A 24,395-nucleotide genomic window follows, 5' to 3' on the forward strand; every position below is an offset into this window, starting at 1 on the left:
CATGACACGGTGAAGATGGCTCCCCTGAAACCCCCTCCTGCAGGCCCTCGGCAATCAGCGTTGCTGCTTTTTATCACTCTGATTACAGAGATAAACTTTGACCATCGTCTGAAAGCAACAATCAAGCAAGAGCAAGAGTCTGAAGGGTCTGCGCTTGGTGAGTTTCTCACAGAAAAAGACGTTTTTGCGTGTCTTTGCGTGTAGAGAAGCTCAAGCTAAAGAGCTAAAGCTAGCCAGCGTATTTGTTTTGAAGCGCTGATTGGTTGAAGCACGCTCATGAAAGCAGAGGGAGGGCGGAACCTGGAGACGTTGGATTAAAAAAAAAACTCTCTCTTTCAAAACTCGAGCTTTAAAGTCCGAGTTAACCAAAATCAGCCATTTTCTTCTAAACACCTTAAATAAGTCATAAATGTGTTTCTTTACAACATATAAAAGCCATTCCTCCATTTATGATTTAATTTTGGAGGTAGACTTCACAGACTTTTTTTCACCGCTTCTGTGTTCAGGATTGAATGGGCGGGTCAGAAATGAGGGCCGCGTTACGTAACGCGGCCCTCATTGGCATAAACCCGCCCCCCGGATACTGAGCGATATAAAAACATCTAGCGTATTAGCATCGGTGGTTTTCCAGCGAGCTTTCGAGTCTCGGATAGCATCTCGTACGACATTTTGCAGCTAGCTAACCAGTCAGCCAGCCAGCTAACCAGGCATGTCACCTCCATGTCACTAGTGCATCTTCCCTGCGTGCCACAGTGTGCAGGGTAACGATACCGTGAGCTAAATACACCCGCGCGGCCCGCCTCGCGGGTTGGCCTCGTCCCCAGGGGGTGTCGGCGCGGCCGGGTCAGGGAGACCTTCTCCCCGGGGGTCGCGGGGGTTCCTCCGCGGCGCGGTGTCCGACGCCGCCGCGGAAGGCGGGTCGGTTTCGGAGGGGGTCGGGTCGGCGGCGGCGACTCTGGACGCGCGCCGGGCCCTTCCCGCGGATCTCCCCCGCCGCGGACCCACGGCTCCCCCACCCGGAGCCGCGGGTCGACTCGGCTGGCGCCTAGCAGCTGGCTTCGAACTGGTGCGGACCGGGGGAATCCGACTGTTTAATTAAAACAAATAAATGACCATTCTGATGGAGACTGTGAGGAACGAGGCTGAGCACTCTGTGCATCTGACTCAGATTCAGTTTTGGCTCTGATTGCTCAAATTGGTAGGGCTGGGTCCATCTCGGACCCAGCTGGAGGCGGCTCCCCTCCCGCTGTGGGCGTCACTCCAGCGCTTCTAGCTGACACGCCCCCAGCGTTTCACAGCAGAGAGAAGTGCTGGTTTTTACATGATTTTGAGACCTTATTTTATATACTTGGCAATTTTTTTAATCATTCAAATTTGGCTCAGTGGTTAATGACACATGTTTATGCAGTGTGACAAAATCATAACACAAATTTATTTCTGCTTAACTCGGACTTTAACACATCGTTGCCAGTCCTATCTCTTTTGCAAGCTGATGCTGTCAGTCCCAAATATTTTATTGTAGATATATGAATTCATGATTATTTTATGTATAGATACACTCACTGGCCGCTGCATTAGGTACACCTGTGCAATCTAATGCAATCAAATACAACTCCTATGCCTTAATTTCTGTTTTTACAAATCTTGCACATTTTTTTAAGTTGACATGCATTGTCAGTTTAATCATTCCACTTTAATGTTTATTATTGATGTGATTTTTATTTTTATTTTTTTTGTATTTTTTTTTTTTAACAGGGACATAGCATAACAAATGTGTTGCACCAACCAGATTTAGCTATTAGCTCATTTCCATCTGTAGTCCCTGGAGGCGGAGGCAAGGTTTGCAGCAGGTTTACAGTGAGCTAGTTACAAATAAACAAAATATATAACAATAAATATTCACACAACACACATAAAATACAATGGAGACGCGCCAACACCCAAGTAGACCCCAATGTCTATCTATCACTATTTCCAGACCTCATTAAAGCTAAAGTTATTTACAGAGCACATGCATGCATGGTTTTATGTTTCAGTGTTGTTTAGTTTTCAATTAATTAATGATTACAAATTTGGTTGTCTTTAAGCCATTTTTTTAAAGTTGTATTTAAATTGTTGGAGAGTTTCACACTCTCTGATGTTAGTTGGTCGAGAATTCCATAAATTTGCTGCCTTAATGGAGAAGCATTCTCGTCCAAATTTAGATTTTCTATCAGGCACATAGCAGTCTCCTTTGTTGGAGGCCCTAGTTGTTCTCACACAAACTTCATCGTGCGTCTGTACAAACTCCTTCATAGGCGGCGGCGCCACATTGTTGAGAACCTTATACATTAAACTGACATTAGAAAAGAAAATGAAATTCTCAAAAGTCAATACCTTGTATTTCTTTACAATATTACAATAATGGTACGAGAATGGTTTTTTGTCTAATATTTTCAGAGCCTGTTTGTATAGGCTTTGCAATGGTTTTACTGCTCCATTGGATGAAAAAGACCAAGCTGTGATGCAATACGTAAAGTGTGAAAATATCATTGCAAGCATATAAAGTTTGGCTGCATCTGTGCTCATCTGACGACGAATATATATGAATTGGGACAAATTAAATTTTACATTTTATGTATAATGATAATAATGATGATGATAATGTCATGATATTGAGCTGTGTGTTTCTGATGCCTTTGTCCAATCCATTCACTTTCATGAATGGAGATAAAATATTACAAACGCTTTTCAAAGTACTGCACTCCAGTATACCACTGCAACCCATAACAGCCTCAGTTACAAACATGGAGTAAAATCCAACCTTTCTGCCAGTTTTAATCCTTACGTTTCAGAAATCAGTGCTTGATGGAGTCAACTGATCATGTTGTGGGCTGGCGTGGGCCACAAATGCCAGGGATGATTTTTTGCCATAGTCCACCCCAAAATGTGACATGGTGTTATAGACATGTTTTAGTTTTTCACGTATTGTTAGTGAAGGAAATCACATACCTGATGTACTGGTAGCTGTGGACCCTTGACAAGAAAACAAAGAAAAGACAAAGATAATTTTTTTTTTAATTTGTGAATGACTTCACTCAAACATTATACTTGTCAAGTTAATGTTAATCTCAGAATTTCTCCATACACAGAAATACTTACTATACTTAATTTATATAGATGTATATATAGATTGTACTAATTCGGTGGAGCTTTTTATTCATACTAACTGTGACATGGTTTGTTCTTTCGAAAATACAGTTCGAACATTTGTTTTTCTGTTGACTGACATCACATTACTTCACTCTGGAGCTCTCCAAAACTTCCAAATTGAAAGCATACATACATATCTTTCCCACAGCAAAGTACTTTTTTCACTTACAAGTTATTCATCATGACTGCATAAAATATTCTCTTTTCACTATATAATCTCCTTCACTCACATACTGGTTGAAACAAACATACACAGTGAAAATTACACTCCAGCCACATGCGTGATGGTGACAAACATGACAAAAAAGGGTCGTTAAAATACATGTAAAACACCTTTTCATAAATACTAAATATGAAGGGAAAAAAAAAATTAAACACTGAATAGTTCATTGCTTCCTGGCTCATGTTACAGCTATAAATCCAAAAGTATGACTGGTATTTAGGATGGAAACCAAGCAAACCAAAAGTCCCAAGAGACAGTGACATACTGGAGGGCAACATATTGAAAAGCATTTGTCATATTTTGTCTCCATTTATGAAAGTGGATGGATTGGACAAAGGTATCAGAAACACACAGCTCTATATCGTGACATTATGACAAAATTATGACATCAACAATACACATTAAAGTGGAATGATTAAACTGACAATGCCAACAAAAAAGTAAAAATGTGCAAGATTTGTAAAAATAGAAATGAAGGCACTCTCCATGGCATCAGGTAGACCTGTGCAATCTAATGCAGTCAAATACAACTCCTATGCTTTAATCTCTATTTTTACAAATTACATTGAGCTGTGTGTTTTTGATGCCTTTGTCCAATCCATTCACTTTCATAAATGGAGACAAAATATTATAAACGCTTGTCAAAGTACTGCACTCCAGTATGCCACTGCAACCCATAACAGCCTCAGTTACAAACATGGAGGAAAATCCAACTTTTCTGCCAGTTTTAATCCTTGCGTTTCAGAAATCAGTGCTTGATGGAGTCAACTGATCATGTTGTGGGCTGGCGTGGGCCACAAATGCCAGGGCTGATTTTTTGCCATAGTCCACCCCAAAATGTGACATGGTGTTATGGACATGTTTTAGTTTTTCACATATTGTTAGTGAAGGAAATCACATACCTGGTGTACTGGTAACTGTGGACCATTGACAGGAAAAAAAAGAAAAGACAAATATTACTTTTTTTTTTCAATTTGTGAACGACTTCACACTAAAGTTACACTTGTCAAGTCAATGTTAATCTTAGAATTTCTTCATTAACAGAAATACTTACCGTTAATTTATATAGCTGGCGAGATTCTACTCATGAGGTGGAGCTTTTCATTCACACTAACTGCGGCATGGTTTGTTTTTTCAAATATACAATTCGCACATTTGCTTTTATGTTGACTGAGATCACATTACTTTACTCTCGAGCTCTCCAAAACTTCCCTGTTTCTCACTGGGAAGTTTCCAAATTGATAGTATACATATATATCTTTCCCACTGCAACGTTGGACTTTTTTCACTTACTTAAACTTATCATGACTGCATAACATATTCTCTTTTCACTATATAATCTCCTTCAGTCAGACACTGGTTGAAACAAACATACACAGTAAAAACTACACTCCAGCCACATGCGTGATGGTGACAAATATGACAAAAAAAAAGGGCGGAGAATATACGGTCCGAAAAACACCTTTTCATAAAGACTAAATATGAAGGGAAGAAAAACAGAATTAAACACTGAATAGTTCATTGCTTCCTGGCTCATGCTGCAGCTATAAATACAAAAGTATGACTGGTATTTAGGATGGAAACCAAGCAAACCAAAAGTCCCAAGAGACAGTGACATACTGGAGGGCAACATATTGAAAAGCATTTGTAATATTTTGTCTCCATTTATGAAAGTGGATGGATTGGACAAAGGTATCAGAAACACACAGCTCAAGATAAAGACATTATGACAAAATTATGACATCAACAATACAATTTAAATTTGAATGATTTAACTGACGATGCCAGCAAAAAGTAAAAATGTGCAAGATTTGTAAAAACAGAAATGTATTCACTGACCATGGCATCAGGTAGACCTGTGCAATCTAATGCAATCAAATACAACTCCTATGCTTTAATCTGTATTTTTACAAATTACATTGAGCTGTGTGTTTTTGATGCCTTTGTCCAATCCATTCACTTTCATAAATGAAGACAAAATATTATAAACGCTTGTCAAAGTACTGCACTCCAGGATGCCACTGCAACCCATAACAGCCTCAGTTACAAACATGGAGTAAAATCCAACTTTTCTGCCAGTTTTAATCCTTTTGATTCAGAAATCAGTGCTTGATGGAGTCAACTGATCATGTTGTGGGCTGGCGTGGGCCACAAATGCCAGGGATGATTTTTTTGCCATAATCCACCCCAAAATGTGACATGGTGTTATGGACATGTTTTAGTTTTTCACATTTTGTTAGTGAAGGAAATCACATACCTGATGTAGTACCATCTGCTGGCACTTGACAGGAAAACAAGGAAAAGACAAAGATTATTTTTTTTTCAATTTGTGAATGACTTCACACTAAAATTATGCTTGTCAAGTCAATGTTAATCTTAGAATTTCTTCATCCACATAAATACTTACCGTTAATTTATATAGCTGGCCAGATTCTACTCATGAGGTGGAGCTTTTCATTCACACTAACTGCGGCATGGTTTGTTTTTTCAAATATACAATTCGCACATTTGCTTTTATGTTGACTGAGATCACATTACTTTACTCTCGAGCTCTCCAAAACTTCCCTGTTTCTCACTGGGAAGTTTCCAAATTGATAGTATACATATATATCTTTCCCACTGCAAAGTTGGACTTTTTTCACTTACTTAAACTTATCATGACTGCATAACATATTCTCTTTTCACTATATAATCTCCTTCAGTCACACACTGGTTGAAACAAACATACACAGTGAAAACTACACTCCAGCCACATGCGTGATGGTGACAAATATGACAAAAAAAGGGCGGAGAATATACGGTATGAAAAACACCTTTTCATAAAGACTAAATATGAAGGGAAAAATAAAACAGAATTAAACACTGAATAGTTCATTGCTTCCTGGCTCATGTTGCAGCTATAAATACAAAAGTATGACTGGTATTTAGGATGGAAACCAAGCAAACCAAAAGTCCCAAGAGACAGTGACATACTGGAGGGCAACATATTGAAAAGCATTTGTAATATTTTGTCTCCATTTATGAAAGTGAATGGATTGGACAAAGGTATCAGAAACACACAGCTCAAGATAGACATTATGACAAAATTATGACATCAACAATACACTTTAAATTTTAATGATTTAACTGACGATGCCAGCAAAAAGTAAAAATGTGCAAGATTTGTAAAAACAGAAATGTATTCACTGACCATGGCATCAGGTAGACCTGTGCAATCTAATGCAGTCAAATACAACTCCTATGCTTTAATCTCTATTTTTACAAATTACATTGAGCTGTGTGTTTTTGATGCCTTTGTCCAATCCATTCACTTTCATAAATGGAGACAAAATATTACAAACGCTTGTCAAAGTACTGCACTCCAGGATGCCACTGCAACCCATAACAGCCTCAGTTACAAACATGGAGTAAAATCCAACTTTTCTGCCAGTTTTAATCCTTTTGATTCAGAAATCAGTGCTTGATGGAGTCAACTGATCATGTTGTGGGCTGGCGTGGGCCACAAATGCCAGAGATGATTTTTTTGCCATAATCCACCCCAAAAATGTGACATGGTGTTATGGACATGTTTTAGTTTTTCACATATTGTTAGTGAAGGAAATCACATACCTGATGTACTGGTAGCTGTGGACCATTGACAGGAAAAAAAAGAAAAGACAAATATTACTTTTTTTTTTCAATTTGTGAATGACTTCACACTAAAATTATGCTTGTCAAGTCAATGTTAATCTTAGAATTTCTTCATCCACATAAATACTTACCGTTAATTTATATAGCTGGCCAGATTCTACTCATGAGGTGGAGCTTTTTATTCACACTAACTGCGGCATGGTTTGTTTTTTCAAATATACAATTCGCACATTTGCTTTTATGTTGACTGAGATCACATTACTTTACTCTCGAGCTCTCCAAAACTTCCGTTTCTCACTGGGAAGTTTCCAAATTGATAGTATACATATATATCTTTCCCACTGCAAAGTTGGACTTTTTTCACTTACTTAAACTTATCATGACTGCATAACATATTCTCTTTTCACTATATAATCTCCTTCAGTCAGACACTGGTTGAAAAAAACATACACAGTAAAAACTACACTCCAGCCACATGCATGATGGTGACAAATATGACAAAAAAAGGGCGGAGAATATACGGTATGAAAAACACCTTTTCATAAAGACTAAATATGAAGGGAAAAATAAAACAGAATTAAACACTGAATAGTTCATTGCTTCCTGGCTCATGCTGCAGCTATAAATACAACAGTATGACTGGTATTTAGGATGGAAACCAAGCAAACCAAAAGTCCCAAGAGACAGTGACATACTGGAGGGCAACATATTGAAAAGCATTTGTAATATTTTGTCTCCATTTATGAAAGTGGAGGGATTGGACAAAGGTATCAGGAACACACAGCTCTATATCGTGACATTATGACAAAATTATGACATCAACAATACACATTAAAGTGTAATGATTAAACTGACGATGCCAACAAAAAGTAAAAATGTGCAAGATTTGTAAAAATAGAAATGAAGGCACTCTCCATGGCATCAGGTAGACCTGTGCAATCTAATGCAGTCAAATACAACTCCTATGCTTTAATCTCTATTTTTACAAATTACATTGAGCTGTGTGTTTTTGATGCCTTTGTCCAATCCATTCACTTTCATAAATGGAGACAAAATATTATAAACGCTTGTCAAAGTACTGCACTCCAGTATGCCACTGCAACCCATAACAGCCTCAGTTACAAACATGGAGTAAAATCCAACTTTTCTGCCAGTTTTAATCCTTGCGTTTCAGAAATCAGTGCTTGATGGAGTCAACTGATCATGTTGTGGGCTGGCGTGGGCCACAAATGCCAGGGATGATTTTTTGCCATAGTCCACCCCAAAATGTGACATGGTGTTATGGACATGTTTTAGTTTTTCACGTATTGTTAGTGAAGGAAATCACATACCTGATGTACTGGTAGCTGTGGACCCTTGACAAGAAAACAAAGAAAAGACAAAGATAATTTTTATGGTGACTAATATCACATTATTTTACTCTGGAGCTCTCCAAAACTTCCAAATCGATACCATATCTATCTTTCCCACTGCAAAGTTGACGTCCGGTGATGTCAAAATCAGGGTTTCCACCAGACCTTTTTAAGTAGCAGTGTGGCCTCTGCTGTAACAGAGCAAAATTCTGTCCCTTGTCACAATGACACATTGGAGAGTGAGTTCGCCTCACTCTTTCCTGCAGGAAACCATAGATCAGACTGCCACCTGCTGGACGTATATCCAACCGGATCTGCGCATGCGCTCTCTACAGGGTTTTAGCCCCGCCTCTTCCGTGACAATATCAATACCTCTCACACACACATCGTGTGCGCTCTCATTCAATCCAGTGTCAGCTCACGGATTGACTTGTTCAACCTCTCATTCATACTACTGTGAGTTCACACATACACATGTATAACCTCTCACATACAACACTTAATCGCTCATTCAAATGTGCATGAGATGTCCTGTTTGTATGTGTGCGAGGTTTTAGTAGTATGTGTGTGCGTGTGAATTTATACTAGTTTATATGCAAGATGTTACTTATGGGTGTATGTGCAAATGATTATAGTAGTATATGTATGATTTTAGAGGTGTATGTGTAGGGATGGGAATCGAGAACCGATTCTTTTGTGGAACCGGTTCGTCATGTCTCGATTCCAAGGAATCGTTTGGCTGTCTCCTTAACGATTCCGCTATCGATTCCACTGTGTGCGCGACAACGTATCATGCATGGACTCACACAGCACAGCTGCGGTCCATTCTGCTGCCGCTACAGAGCCGCGGACCGAAAACTTTCAGCAAGGACCCTAATTGCCCTCACTCCGGAGCCCGCTGCTTCAATCTAAACAGAAACAAGTCGGGTGCCAGATGGAAACTAGTTACGTTTTCCAAAATCTGTGATTTCAAAATAAAATCTGTGTCGCATTTTTGCCTTCACATTGTTTTTTGTAATTCTTCTGGTAGAATATATAACAAACAACGCGATCTAATCATTATCTGCATTAGAAGAATGAACGCTGTTGTACTTACTCACTGTAGGAAAGTCAAACGACACCAAAATTGCACAAAACAAAGCTCCATGACGGAGCAGCTGTGTTGCCAGGTTGGACAGGTTTCTGCACAATCAAGCTTCTTTTGAACCCGAGGAGGGTTGATAAAATGGTTATGTGTTTGTGACGTGCTTTTATAAATGTAAAAATCCGGTTTATACGGTTTTAACATGCATTTTCTACAGAGATTGAGGTTTAGATTGCTTTCTATTGTTGGACGGTTTTAATATTATATTTGGGGCAGATCTGGCAACCTCCATCAGCTGACAGCAGACACACTGAGGCTGTGTGAGTGACAGAGCTGCAGAGCTGGACCAGACACGCACAGGCATCCAGTGTGAGCCCGGTGTAATTTGGTTTTGAGCTTTCCAACCTGGCGTCAGGAAGAAGCTCCAGAGTTTGGCTGTATTTCACATGAAAAGATGAAACTGGGGCTACATGCAGCTTGCAATTTTTCATGACATGGATATTTTTTTCTTCTGTTCAGGATGAAGATTTTAAAGAGTTAATGCAAACACCCCATTTGTATTGTTTCATTTCTCACCCAATGAGAATCGATAAGAGAATTGATAAGGAATCGTATCGATAAGCAGTATCGATAATGGAATCGGAATCGCTAAATTCTTAACAATTCCCATCCCTATGTATGTGAGAGTTAGAATTGTTTTCATTCATACTAGCGTCAGCTCACACATCGACAAGTTCAACCTCTCATTCATACTAGTTTGAGTTCACACATACACTTGTATAACCTCTTATTTATACTGCCATGCCCTCACGCATTCACATGTATAACCACTCATTCATACTACTGTGAGTTCACACATGTATATGTATAGCCTCTAGTATACAACATTTTATCACTCATTTAAATGAGTATAGGATGTCTTGCTTGTATGTGTGTGGGATTTTAGTAGTATATGTGTGTGAATTTATACTAGTTTATATGCAAGAAGTTGCTTTTGTGTGTAAGTGAGAGCTGATTTGATGTGTATGTGCTAGAGATTATAGTAGTATATGCATGGTTTCACAGGTGTATGTGAGAGTTAAGAATGAATTTTGACCTCAAATTTTTTTGCCATCCTCCACCCCAATATGTGACATGGTATTATGGACATGTTTTAGTTTTTCACATATTGTTAGTGACGGAAATCACATACCTGTTGTAGGGCTTTCTGTGGACCATTGACAGGAAAACAAAGAAAAGACAAAGATTATTTTTTTCAATTTGTGAATGACTTCACACTAAAGTTATGCTTGTCAAGTCAATGTTAATTTTAGAATTTCTTCATACACAGAAATACTTACCGTTAATTTATATAGCTGGTCAGATTGTACTAATTAGGTGGAGCTTTTTATTCATACTAACTGCGACATGGTTTGTACTTTCAAATATACAATTCACACATTTGCTTTTATGTTGACTGACATATTACTTTTAAAAATAGTTAAACTTTTAGTGTTTTATATGTGGTATGGAACATGTTGCTAAACATTCACAATACTTAAAATTAAAATTCTTGTTCGACCGACTGTTAACTCCAGATGTACCTGAGCTTGGTTGCAAAGAGCTCATGAATTCAGCTCTGAATCCTCGACGGATCACAGAGTCGTCACTCCTGAACACCACTGTCATGTAGGTGGAAGTTGAGTAGAATGAGGTCAGAGTACCACTATGGCAAATGTTTCCCAGCAAATTGGAAGAAGAGGAAGGCCCATCGTAAACGTTAATGTAGTCATACGCGCAGTTGTTTTCCAGCCTATTGAAAGACAGTTAAAAGCCATTTGTTAATACCAGTGACAACTCTTTCTACTGTGGCTTTGATTCTGTTGTTGTCAGTGTTATTTTTACACAGGTTGAAAACAGCTCTCAGCAATGTAATTACAGAAGTTTTCAATTTTTCAGTGACTGGCTGCATCAGATTTCTTTACTCACTCCATGTCTGTGAATGCCAGAGAGACTCTTTGGTTGTATGCCGCTCTGAGCGTCCAGGTGCAGTACGCATTATTATAGTAGTCGTTGGGGTAGTTTGGGCTGGAGAAGGTGCCTGAGCCAAACAGAGAGCCTCCACATGGCACCACTGGAGCTGGAAGAGATGTTAATGTAAAGAGACAAACTAAAGAAAGGGTTGGGGTGAGAAACACACAGCTTCAACTCTAACCCGCCGTTGTAGTCAGACGAGAGCTGAGCTGAGAGACATTTCAGGTTTTTCATCTGGCACATTACACAGCAGTGTAAACAAAGCTGTTGGTTGTTGAGACATCCATACCTGTGGGCAGTTGAGTGGCTGCGTCGTAGCAGTAAACTAAAAGAAAAGCATAACAGATAAATGAAAACACACATCTTCATGTTTGAAACTAAATATCAATGCACCATCTGTCTGTCTTGATTTCATTCAACAATCTAAGCAACATGAATGTTCAGCAGTTTGACAGAGACCAGCCCTCACACCAAAATAGAGAGAGGAAGTCCTATTGTTTTTTTGATGTTTCCCTCTGCAAAGTTTAACTTTTTTCACTTCCAAATTATTCATCATGACTACATCACCAACTCTTATTTCATGATACAATCGCCTTCAGACAGACACTGGTTCAAACAAACAAACACAGTAAAAATTACACGCCAGACATACGGATGATGGTGACAAACATGACAAAAAAGGTGGTGCAAAGACTGAATTTGGTGGAAAAAAAAACACAATTAAATACAGAATAATTCAATTCTTCCTGGCTAATGTTGCAGCTTATCACAGAAATGGTAAATGGACTACACTTACATAGCGCTTTTACACTGCATTGACAGAGCCCAAAGCGCTTTACACTGCATTATCACATTCACCTATTCACACACACATTCACACACCAGTGGAGGCGGCTGCCATGCAAGGCGCTCAGTCCATACACTGGGGGCAATTTGGGGTTCAGTGTCTTGCCCAAGTACACTTCGGCATGCAGACAGAGGGAGACAGGAATCAAACCAACAACCTCCCGATTGTGAGACGACTGCTCTCCGCACTGAACCCCAGCCCCCCTCAAATATACATATGACCAGTATTCAGGACGGAAACCAAGCAAGCCGAAAGTAAGAAGAGACAGTGACAACAGTGAGCAAAGAGAGGACGTTACCTTGCACTCCATGTGCGATCAGCACACTGAGAAACAGGAGAGTCTGCATGATGAGTCTCTGCTCCTTCCAACCTGCTCCAGGTCTTGGACCTCACAGCTTTTATACTCACACAGCAACATCTGACCTCTTGTTATGGCACCAGTAAAGACGCCAGTGTCAATAACTGGGCATGAGAAAGAAACACTTGTGTCACTGTAATAAATGACATGTCATACTGTCTTGAGCTGCAGATATTACCAATACACCATAATGTTATCTGGTTCAGCAAACATTGAAGTTTCTGATAAAGTGTAACATATAATTATTGCACATTCATTTATGTAATTATATCATAATCCATAAATTGAAATATCATTATGCTGTTTCCAGCAAATGTTCACATTCTGTTAAATCATATTTAAAAAGAAAACTGTTTTTCGTTGTTTGAAGTTTTTGATGAGTAATGCTGTTCTTTGCTCTCTAAATTTAAAACCCAGTTTTTTCAGAATTTGCATGGAGTGATTGAGATGACATGCCGTTTATTGAAATATCAACATGATTCACTGTGATAGTGTTGGGTGTCTCTGGATTGAAAGTCAAGTAATGGATTTGTATTGCACTGCGTGAAAAAGATTGTGAAATGCAGCCTGCAGAGAATAAGTAAAGCTACAGATATTTCAGACCCGTGGTTAGGCCTGTGAATTTTCACCTGTTTGAATCATGATTCCACAAAGATTCATTGAATCAAGCAGAGTACACCATGATCACAGCAAGACGTCACTCAATGGGCTCGTCCTTTTTGTGACTAGCTGAATGAATGTGGTCTTTTATTAGTCATTTTATTGGGGCCTGAAACCATGAGTACACATTTTTTTTAGGATCTGCAGTATTTTGCTCAAAATACCAGACTTTTAAATGTTTTTAAGATTGATGTGGTTTCAAGGCTCAGACTACAAACAAGTCAGGGTGAGGACTGGTATTGGACACTCTTGTTTTACTGGTCAGTCATCAAACCCTCACCTATGGCTGTGAGAATAGTACAGGTTCAGTGAAGAGGTCACAGAATGCTTTCCATCTGTGATGCCCCAGCAAGCTATTTGAAGAGAACAAAGTCCACCCTCTAAAGTCAACTGGGACCTTCCTTCACCTCCTTGTATCCCTGACTTAGGAAAAGCAGACATTAAAAATAAATCAGCTCAGGCAGACTGAGCTGATATTCAGCTCAAGAACATCTCTGCAACTTTTGAAAGATGAAGAGTGAGGAGGGCAGGAAAGAAAGTGCAATGCTTGAGTGCAATTGATCTTTTTTTTTTTTTTTAATTATCAATATCTTTTTATTTTGTTCAATAAACAGTGACAAAGGTTGGGCCTGGTCACTGTTGCAGTGCTGAAGTCATTATTAACCACTGGAGGTGAAAAAATGCTTCACTGGCTCAAAATTGAGTTCACACTAGCAGAATAAATATGAAATAATGATCTGTTGCCAACATAATCTACTGCATGAGGGTTCCATCCGATGGGCTGAACATGTTAACATGCATAGCAGGAAAACACAGTGTGTGGGAATATATTTTTTCAGGGTTCAGTCAATGTTTTGTTACAGGTCAAATAAAATTCTTGATATTAACCATAATGATGAATTTGTGAGATATCCTGTTTATCTTGGGGGCAGCCTCTCCTGGGCTTGAAGTCGGGCACTGCCACTGCCTCTGTGCACTTGGCATCCCTGCAAACGGCTGTGCTCTGAAAACTCTACTTGTGCATGCCTGTGACACCATCTGTAATTCAAGTTTGTCGCATTTACTTTATCATTGTTATATTTTTATTATGTTTAGTTCCTGCAATCATCTGAGCACCTAAGCAAACTGAAAACCCCATCAAAATAACAAGGAGACAGAGCAGCAATAAATTAATTAAAACAAAGTCAAACAACTGTTTGTCTTCATCAGTGTTACGAAATGTCAAATGTGAAGTTCAAACTTTTCTCGTCTGAGTCATTGCTACTGTTAAACATTGATGTAGCGATGTTTGTAGAAGATAAAACAAGATTGTAAAACATTTCTAATAAGTATGTTTCTTTTTCTGGTGAGAAAATCTAATGTACTCCGCCCTGTTGAATCAGGTGTGAACACAAAGGACTTTATTTATATTCATTGTTTCATGTAATAGTGCACTTGTCAGTGTTTGAACATTTGAAAAGTGTTTGTTCATTTCCCAGAACATGCTGAGGCTTTGATTCATGAAATTTTTGCAGAATTGTGACACTAAATATGTTTTAAGGCATCCAGCATCCAGACTGACGAACAGCTGCTGACAAGGCAGGGACTCTCTAACTCGGAAGTCGATTCAGCAGATCTCAGGAACTACATTCAACAATGTTGTCACCAACGATCAGGAATAAATCCAGAAGAGTGCAGTCCTAGAAACAGCTAATATACAAAGCAGAGCCCCCAAAACTCCCAGGCCAAGAGGAACTAGACTTGAGGATGATACAAATACCACTTGTGGTATGTATGTATGTATGTATGTATGTATGTATGTATGTATGTATGTATGTATGTATGTATGTATGTATGTATGTATGTATGTATGTATGTATGTATGTATGTATGTATGTATGTATAATGTGTGTGTATGTATGTATGTGGCTGGATAGTCTAGTGTTTAGGGACACGGTCTTTGGAACAGGAGGTTGGGGGTTTGAATCCCAGTCAGAGCATATAGTAATCCAGTTGGGCCCGTGGACAAGGCCCTTAACACATACATGTCCACACCTCAGCATCAGCTAAACCGTAAATGGAAAAGTCATACCGGTTCGTACGTCGCCTGGGTCAACAAGGTTTGCGTCAGTTGTTGTGGAATCAAGGTTACAAATAGGCTACTGGAACAAGTATAAATGTAAAGGACTAATAGATAAAGAAATCCCTCTGATATCCACAATCCATTTCACCTCAGGCTGACAGTAGACCTTCCCAGGATGTCACTCAACAAATTTAGTAATCTGATGTGGCATTTCAAAATAAGAGCCCACCTAGTGTTGCCAGGTGACTGCAACAATGCATCCTAATTGAAGAGCACAAGAGGCAATTCCATTGCTGTGTCCTGGCTTTTTGCAGTTGCCCTCTGTGCACTGTTCACAGAACCATTTCCCTTTTATACATTTTTTTTTTCTTCTGCCATACAGATCTAATGTGACACCTGTGACAGATGGTTCCGCTACAGTTTTTATGATTACTTTTGTAATCTTTTGTGTTTAAGATAAAGTTACTGTTTTACATGTTTTACACTCAGTGTTCGCTGCAGTACAAAAGATTTTGTGGTGGTACTCCATCCATCCATCCTATCTCTCCTGCTGCTTGACGTGCCTGAAGGACCTCCAAAGGATGTGGTACTGCAATGTAAAATCGGTTTTATGCTTGACACATGTCAAAAATTGAAGTTGTGTTGACAATACATCAAAAGTTGTGTTATTTATGGAGCTCTTATTTTGAAATGCCACATCAGATTGTTCTTAAAATTTGCGAGTGACATCGTGGGCTGGTCTACCATCAGCTGAAAGTGAAATGGTTTGTGGATATCTCAGGGATTTTTTTTTTCAAAATTTTTCAAAATGAGGGTAAGTGTAATCCCAGAAGAGCTATTTTTGAAGGGCTCTTATTTTGAAATATCACATCAGATTGCTCTGAGATTAGCTGAGTGACATCCTGGGATGGTGTACTGTCAGCCTGAGGTGAAATGGTTTGTGGATATCAGAGGGATTTTTTTATATGATTTTTTTGAAATTAGTGGAAATATGATCCCAGAAGAGCTATTTTTGACGGGCTCTTATTTTGAAATGCCACATCAGATTGCTCTGAAATTTGTTGAGTGACATCCTGGGATGGCCTACTGTCAGCCTGAGGTGAAATGGTTTGTGGATATCAGAGGGATTTCTTTGTTTATTAGTCCTTTATACAGTGACATGCGTTTGTTCTCGCAGTTACCGTAATGCCTAGTATAGGCGCGCACCGCGGCACTTAGTTTTTTCACAGAGGGATGGCTTTACCGCAGTCCAGAACATGTGACCAGGCGGCTTTCAAACCAGTCGCCTGCATTATAATTTTATTGTAATGTTCTCCACCCCTGAAGTTTGGTCAGCCAGTACAATTAATTTATTTTTACCCAATCAGTGGAAACCTAGGAAGACTGAAACTGCATGACGAACTCGATCACTCGTTGTGGCTCCAGGACAGGAACGAATCTGGAACCACAACATAATACTTGTTGTATTGCATCACAGCCACAACATAATACTTGTACTGCATTATGCTTATGCGGCTTTGTTCATTTCTGATCAGCATTGTTCGTTTATCAATCATTTTCATTTGCAAAAACATGTATTTTGTTGTAAATGTTGTTTGCCCACCATCTAGTGTGCGTCAACAGCAATAGCAACTGGTACTGTATCATCAAACGATTACTAGTAGTACATGTTCAGCTGTTCATATGGTTTATTGGTGTTCATAAACTCATAAACGTAACCCTACGGTAAAACATTATATACATTTCATTTCACTTCACAGTTGTGTTCCATTTGATGTCGGTTCCTCACAAGACATGCCAATTTTATAACTTTATGTTTAAAGTGTGATATTTAAGAAAAAGGTCAGTGAATTCAAAGATGATGAATACTTTTGCAAGGCAGAACCCACAAATGCACTGTAAGAAATATCTTTCATTTTTCTAACGATGAAATACACACACTAACAAAATGTGCCAACTCCCCCAATTCTCGTGTAAAATGATACTTTACATCCACAACAAAGTTTTCTCTTCTGGAAATGGTGTTTTGTGTCGGAATGACACAAACTATCACACAAAGAGACTTGTGTAGGCATCAGTTGAACATTGGTGTGAGCGCCAGACTTCCCCCTTTGTGTGGGACACGTTTCCTGCATGATGCATTGCATAGCGCCTGCATTTACAAATGAAAGGTGGCTGGCTGTAGGACAACGACTTGTTTATTCAAAAGCACTGGACCTGTTATGGCAATTCTTTCGTCCCAAAGTCCAGCAAAAATAAATAATAATCGCCCTTTCAGGAGGAGGTCCTGACTCGCAGATACCAATAAGCACTCGCGGAGATATGTCTTAAACTCAAAGTTCCAGATTTATTCAACAAACCAAAATGATCTCCGTGGGTGCTTATTGGTATCTGCTAGGTGGGACCTCCTCCTCAAAGGGCGATTATTAGTTGTTTTTGCTGGACTTTGGGACGAAAGAATCGCTGTAACAAGTCGAAAAACTGTCTCTCTTAAAGTGCTATAGAAATAAAGCTGAGTTGAGTTCATGATGGAGTTGGATCCATGTACAGGTCTGCAGTCGTGGGTGAAGACGCCTGTACTGAGTGTGATGGTGGTGGGGGCTAAAGTCCATTATCCAGTGACAGAGGGAGGTGTTAATGCCCCAGTCTCCAAGTTCGGTGTTTAACTTGGAGGGGATGAGTGTGTTGAATGCTGAAATGAAATCATCAAACAGCATTCATGTTGTTACTGTCAAGGTGGGTGAAAACTGCAACCTCTCTACTGTTGATGCGGTAAGCAAACTGGTATGGCTCCAGGGTGAGTGGGAGACAGTTGTTCAGATGTGCCAGGACCAGCTGCTCAAAGCACTTCATAACAACGGGTGTGAGTGCTCATTCAGGGACATTGGGCTGGATTGTTTTGGTACTGGATCAATGGAGGTGGATTTGAGACATGCTGGCACAGCTCCTTGAGCAAGGGACAAGTTGAAAATGTACCTAAAACCTCTGGTGAGCTGCTCCACACATGGTCTGAGCACAGGCCCAGGGATGCCGTCCGGTCCAGCAGCCTTTTGTAGAATAATTTTATAATATTCTTTACATCATGCTTATTATATTATGTTATTTACTATTGTTCATATAATGCATGTCTCTGTTAGTTATAGTAGGCTAGTAGACACAGGCGTAGAAAAGACATGTATCCTTTTTCTGTTCGCCAGCCTGCCATTTTTCATTTTTACGGCAGCCTCTTGGCAGCTGGACAGTTTGTTTTTCTAAAGTCAAGACTTTAGGTCAATTGTCTCTCTGTCTCCCTCTGGTGCAAATGAGGCTCATTGGACAAGAAATGTGACACTATGATCTGTTGCACAACACCTGGCATTTGGGAAGACTTGATGGAGACTTGATGGAGACTTGATGGAGGCTGAGAGGGCCTCCCAAGGGGTCACGGACCATGACCTTTGTAGGGAGGGGGGAACAATTGTGTCTTGACGAAGAGTCCATGGAGAGTTGACGAACTCCCAAGAAATAGTATAAATAGATGGAGCGGTGAGCGATCGGCGCGTCAGTTCTTTTGGTCAACCTGGCTGCCAGGAGGGTTTTTTGGGAATAAAGTCCTCCTTTTGCATTCTGACTCTGACTCTGCCTGATTTTTTCGAGGAGAACTACGATTGAAGACTTCAAGAACCAAGAGTGGATATAATTGAGGATTTTACGTTTTTTCTGGAATATATGTTTGTGGGGTTTTTTGCATCTTGACTGGCCTAGGACACTTTTTTAAATAAAATTCCACGACATATTATTGGCGAGCTCCAGCCAGGAGGAGTAACCGGAGATTGATTTTTATCTGTGGAGGAGGACTGATTCAGCACACTGTGGCCACAACAATTGGAGGTAAGCAGATTCGTTTATTCTGCGTCTAATTTTTTTGTGTGCTTATGTCTGGTCTCTGCCCAGGTGAAATCTAAAACCGGATTAAATTAATCCAAAAGAACCTAGTTAAAGTTAAAAAGTGATTTTTAAAGATAAAAAGAAAATTTGATTTAAAAGAAATTCAGAGGGGGAGTTCGGAGTCAGAATGCAAAAAAACGACCAAATTGCATAAGAGTAACGACCATGGTGCAGAAAGAGTCTGCTTGCTAAGGGTAAAAAGGGGCCGCTTGCATGCGCGGACTGTCTTCAGGCTGCTATGTGTCTTAACTTCTGAGGGGGAAGCGACACCGCGGCTAGAGAAGGGTCGGATAAGTATAAGAGTGGGAGCCGCTTGAGGATAATTCTCCTAAGACAGGAGTAGGCGCCAGTGAGATGCGGATACCGCTCAGGGTTTGTTAGACAGGAACAACTGTAAATCAATACTTAAGATAAGGTTCTAAATTTTACATGGAGTAAAATGCATGCAAATTTGTTTGTTTGAATATTAAATACAAAACGCTATGTTTAACACACATTATTTACCCAATTAAATTAAAGAAAAGTTTAGATAAGTCTGAAATTTAAGTAGCTTAAATTCCAACTGATCTGTATTAAAAGAGAATTTTGCAGTTAAGTGAGGGTTTATTTGGAAATAATTAAGGTAACGATTACTCATAGTTTTTATGTGTAAATGGTTGCCGAAGTTTTCTAAGCAAATAGCGCTCTATACTATTCTGGATGCGAGTGTGTTGTTTCTATGTAATTTAACCTTAGGGCTGAATGGGTAATCTCTGCCATAAATAAATCCTTCCGAGAGGGGAGAGGGTATAAAACAGGAGACCCCAGGAGAGGGTCCCTTACGGACGGCCGGTCCAACCTATGAGAGGTTAATTTGTTGACTCAGCTGAGAGACTGGGCTGTCAAAGTGAACTCTGGGTCTGAAGGGTAGGTTGTAAACCAGTAAGCCTTCTCCCAGGAGAGGAGAGAAAGTGTACACAAGAGACTCCAGGAGAGGGTCAAGCACGGACGGATCTGTCCCAACTGCGGTTACCGCCAAAGGTCAATTTGTCGGCTCAGCTGTGAGCTGGACCGTCAAAGCGAATTTTGGGGCTGAAAGGGTGGTTGTAAAACAAAAAACCTTCTGACGCGGAGGAGGTAATTGTGTCTATGTCTAAGTAAGAGTGTGTAAAAAGAGCAAGTGAGTGTTAGAAAGATGTGAGGAAAGGAGAAGGGGTGACTGTGCGTATGAGACTGTGAGAGTTTGAAGGAGAGCAGATGGTAAAATGAGCAGAAACTTTGGCCAAGAAAAGTACATATGTAAATAAAATGCGCATGTAATCATAGGGTATTTTAGCAAAATGTCTCCCCCTAGAACTGCCACCTTAACGTGGTGGGGGAGTTTGAGAGCCCGCATGATCCCAGGAGCTATGTTGCCGGGGGGCTTTATGCCCCCTAGTAGGGTCTCCCATGGCAAACAGGTCCTGGGTGACGGGCCAGACTGAGAGCAGTTCAAAACCCCCTATGAGAAGAAAAAGAACAAAGGTCGTTACGTCGCCCGGTATGGCGCAGCCGGGGCCCCACCCTGGAGCCAGGCCTGGGGTTGGGGCTCGTAAGCGAGCGCCTGGTGGCCGGGTCTTTGCCCACGGGGCCCGGCCGGGCTCAGCCCGAAGGGACGACGTGGGCCTGACCTCCGGTGGGCTCACCACCCACCGAGGGAACCGTAGGGGCCGGGTGCAGTGTGGATTGGGTGGCAGCCGACGGCAGGGTGCCCGGCGACCCGATCCCCGGACACAGAGACTGGCTCTAGGGACATGGAATGTCACCTCGTTGGCGGGGAAGGAGCCCGAGCTTGTGAGGGAGGTTGAGAGGTACCGGCTAGATATAGTCGGGCTCACCTCCACACATAGCCTGGGCTCTGGAACCCAACCTCTCGAGAAGGGCTGGACTCTCCACTTCTCTGGCGTTGCCCGCAGTGAGAGGCGGCGGGCTGGTGTGGGTTTGCTTGTAGCCCCACAGCTCAGCCGCCATGTGTTGGAGTTCACCCCAGTGAACGAGAGGGTTGCATCCCTGCGCCTTCGGGTCGGGGATAGGTGCCTCACTGTTGTCTCGGCTTACGGGCCGAACAGCAGTGCAGAGTACCCGGCCTTCTTGGAGTCCCTGGGAGGGGTGCTGGACAGTGCTCCGACTGGGGACTCCATTGTTCTACTGGGGGACTTCAACGCCCACGTGGGCAGCGACAGTGAGACCTGGAAGGGGGTGATTGGATCGCACGGCCTCCCCGATCTGAACCCGAGTGGTGTTCTGTTATTGGACTTCTGTGCTAGTCACAGTTTGTCCATAACGAACACCATGTTCGAGCACAGGGGTGTCCATAAGTGCACTTGGCACCAGGACACCCTAGGTCGGAGGTCGATGATCGACTTTGTTGTCGTGTCATCTGACCTCCGGCCGCGTGTTTTGGACACTCGGGTGAAGAGAGGGGCAGAGCTGTCGACCGATCACCACCTGGTGGTGAGTTGGATTCGCTGGCGGAGGAGGAAACCGGACAGACTTGGCAGACCCAACGTGTTGTGAGGGTCTGCTGGGAACGTCTGGCGGAACCCTCTGTCAGCATGGCTTTCAACTCCCACCTCCGGGAGAGCTTCTCTCATGTCCCGAGGGAGGCTGGGGACATTGAGTCCGAGTGGACCATGTTCTCCACCTCCATTGTCGAAGCAGCTGCTCGGAGCTGTGGTCGTAAGGTCTCCGGTGCCTGTCGTGGCGGCAACCCCCGAACCCGGTGGTGGACACCGGAAGTAAGGGCTGCCGTCAAGCTGAAGAAGGAGTCCTATCGAGCCTTGCTGGCTCATGGGACTCCCGAAGCAGCTGACGGGTACCGGCAGGCCAAGCGAACTGCAGCCCGAGCAGTTGTGGAGGCAAAAACTCGGGTCTGGGAGGAGTTCGGGGAGGCCATGGAGGAGGACTATCGGTCGGCCTCGAAGAAATTCTGGCAAACCGTCCGGCGCCTCAGGAGGGGAAAGCAGGTCTCCGCCAACACTGTTTACAGTGGAGGTGGGGAGCTGCTGACCTCAACTGGGGATATTGTTGGACGGTGGAAGGAATACTTCGAGGACCTCCTCAATCCCGTCGCCACGTCTTCCGTGGAGGAAGCAGAGGCTGAGGTCTCAGAGGTGGACTCGTCCATCACCCAATCTGAAGTCACTGAGGTGGTTGGCAAGCTCCTCGGTGGCAAGGCACCGGGGGTGGACGAGATTCGGCCTGAGTACCTTAAGTCTCTGGATGTGCAGGGACTGTCTTGGTTGACACGTCTCTGCAACATCGCGTGGCTGTCGGGGACGGTGCCTCTGGATTGGCAGACCGGGGTGGTGGTCCCCCTGTTTAAAAAGGGGGACCGGAGGGTGTGCTCCAACTATAGGGGGATTACACTCCTCAGCCTCCCCGGGAAAGTCTATTCCAGGGTACTGGAGAGGAGGATCCGACCGATAGTCGAACCTCGGATCCAGGAGGAACAATGCGGTTTTCGTCCTGGCCGTGGAACAGTGGACCAGCTCTATACCCTCCATAGGGTGCTCGAGGGTTCGTGGGAGTTTGCCCAACCAGTCCACATGTGTTTTGTGGATTTGGAGAAGGCATTCGACCGTGTCCCTCGTGGTGTCTTGTGGGGGGTGCTCCGGGAATACGGAGTCCGGGGCCCCTTGTTAAGGGCCGTCCGGTCTTTGTATGACCGGAGTAGGAGTCTGGTCCGCATTGCCGGCAGTAAGTCGGACCTGTTCCCGGTGCATGTTGGACTCCGGCAGGGCTGCCCTTTGTCACCGGTTCTGTTCATAATCTTCATGGACAGAATTTCTAGGTGCAGCCAGGGGCCGGAGGGGTTCCGGTTCGGGAACCACAGGATTTCATCTCTGCTTTTTGCAGATGATGTTGTCCTGTTGGCTTCATCGAACCCGGACCTACAGCATGCACTGGGGCGGTTCGCAGCCGAGTGTGAAGCGGCAGGGATGAGGATTAGCACCTCCAAATCCGAGGCCATGGTCCTCGACCGGAGGAAGGTGGCTTGCCCCCTCCAGGTTGGTGGAGAGACCCTAGCCCAAGTGGAGGAGTTCAAGTATCTTGGGGTCTTGTTCACGAGTGGGGGACGGATGGAGCGTGAGATTGACAGGCGGATCGGTGCAGCGGCTGCAGTGATGCGGTCGTTGTATCGGTCCGTCGTGGTGAAGAAGGAGCTGAGCCGAAAGGCGAAGCTCTCGATTTACCGGTCAATCTACGTTCCCACCCTCACCTATGGTCATGAGCTTTGGGTCATGACCGAAAGGACAAGATCCCGGATACAAGCGGCCGAAATGAGCTTCCTCCGTAGGGTGGCTGGGCGCTCCCTTAGAGATAGGGTGAGGAGCTCAGTCACCAGGGAGGAGCTCGGAGTAGAGCCGCTACTCCTCCACATCGAGAGGAACCAGCTGAGGTGGCTCGGACATCTGTTTAGGATGCCTCCTGGACGCCTCCCTAGGGAGGTGTTCCGGGCATGTCCCACTGGGAGGAGACCCCGGGGAAGACCCAGGACACGCTGGAGAGACTATGTCTCTCGGCTGGCCTGGGAACGCCTCGGGATCCTCCCAGAGGAGCTGGAGGAAGTGTCTGGGGACAGGGAAGTCTGGGCATCCCTGCTGAGACTGCTGCCCCCGCGACCCGGCCCCGGATAAGCGGTAGAAAATGGATGGATGGATGGATGGATATAAATAGTGTAAATAGACAGAAAAGAAAGACTGACTAAATTGAGAAGGTGGAAAAGTTAGAGCAGGTTTGCCTTGAAACGAGACGATTAAAGAGTATTTTATTTAAATGCTGCAGCTTTTGTGACGTTAAAGTTTTTTATGAGACGGGTATGGATAATTATAGATAGGAAATTCTATTTGGGATGATGGCAGAAAATAATGGATCGAATTTAAAATCGTATAGTACAGGGCTGCGTGAAAGAGTACGCTGAGAATAGAGTCAACCTGGGGGAGTGACTGCTAGTGAGTAGAGGCAGCAGTGATAAGGAGTATTTATTACTCTCCTGAGAACTTAGGAGAGATATTGAGATGCATGA

General features: G+C 42.5%; 1 protein-coding gene across 1 annotated transcript in view; it reads right to left on the bottom strand.

Moving 5' to 3' along the window:
* The window catches only part of LOC115399360 (deleted in malignant brain tumors 1 protein-like), a 74,493-nt gene that overhangs the window by 34,669 nt on the left and 15,429 nt on the right, over positions 1-24,395 (bottom strand). The window contains exon 3 of the mRNA XM_030106683.1: positions 16,806-16,810. Coding sequence (XP_029962543.1) covers positions 16,806-16,810 — 5 coding nt within the window. The remainder of the gene's footprint in view (positions 1-16,805; positions 16,811-24,395) is intronic.

This window comes from Salarias fasciatus, chromosome 13 (assembly GCF_902148845.1).
Source record: "Salarias fasciatus chromosome 13, fSalaFa1.1, whole genome shotgun sequence".
In the NCBI taxonomy this organism is placed as follows: Eukaryota; Metazoa; Chordata; class Actinopteri; order Blenniiformes; family Blenniidae; genus Salarias; species Salarias fasciatus.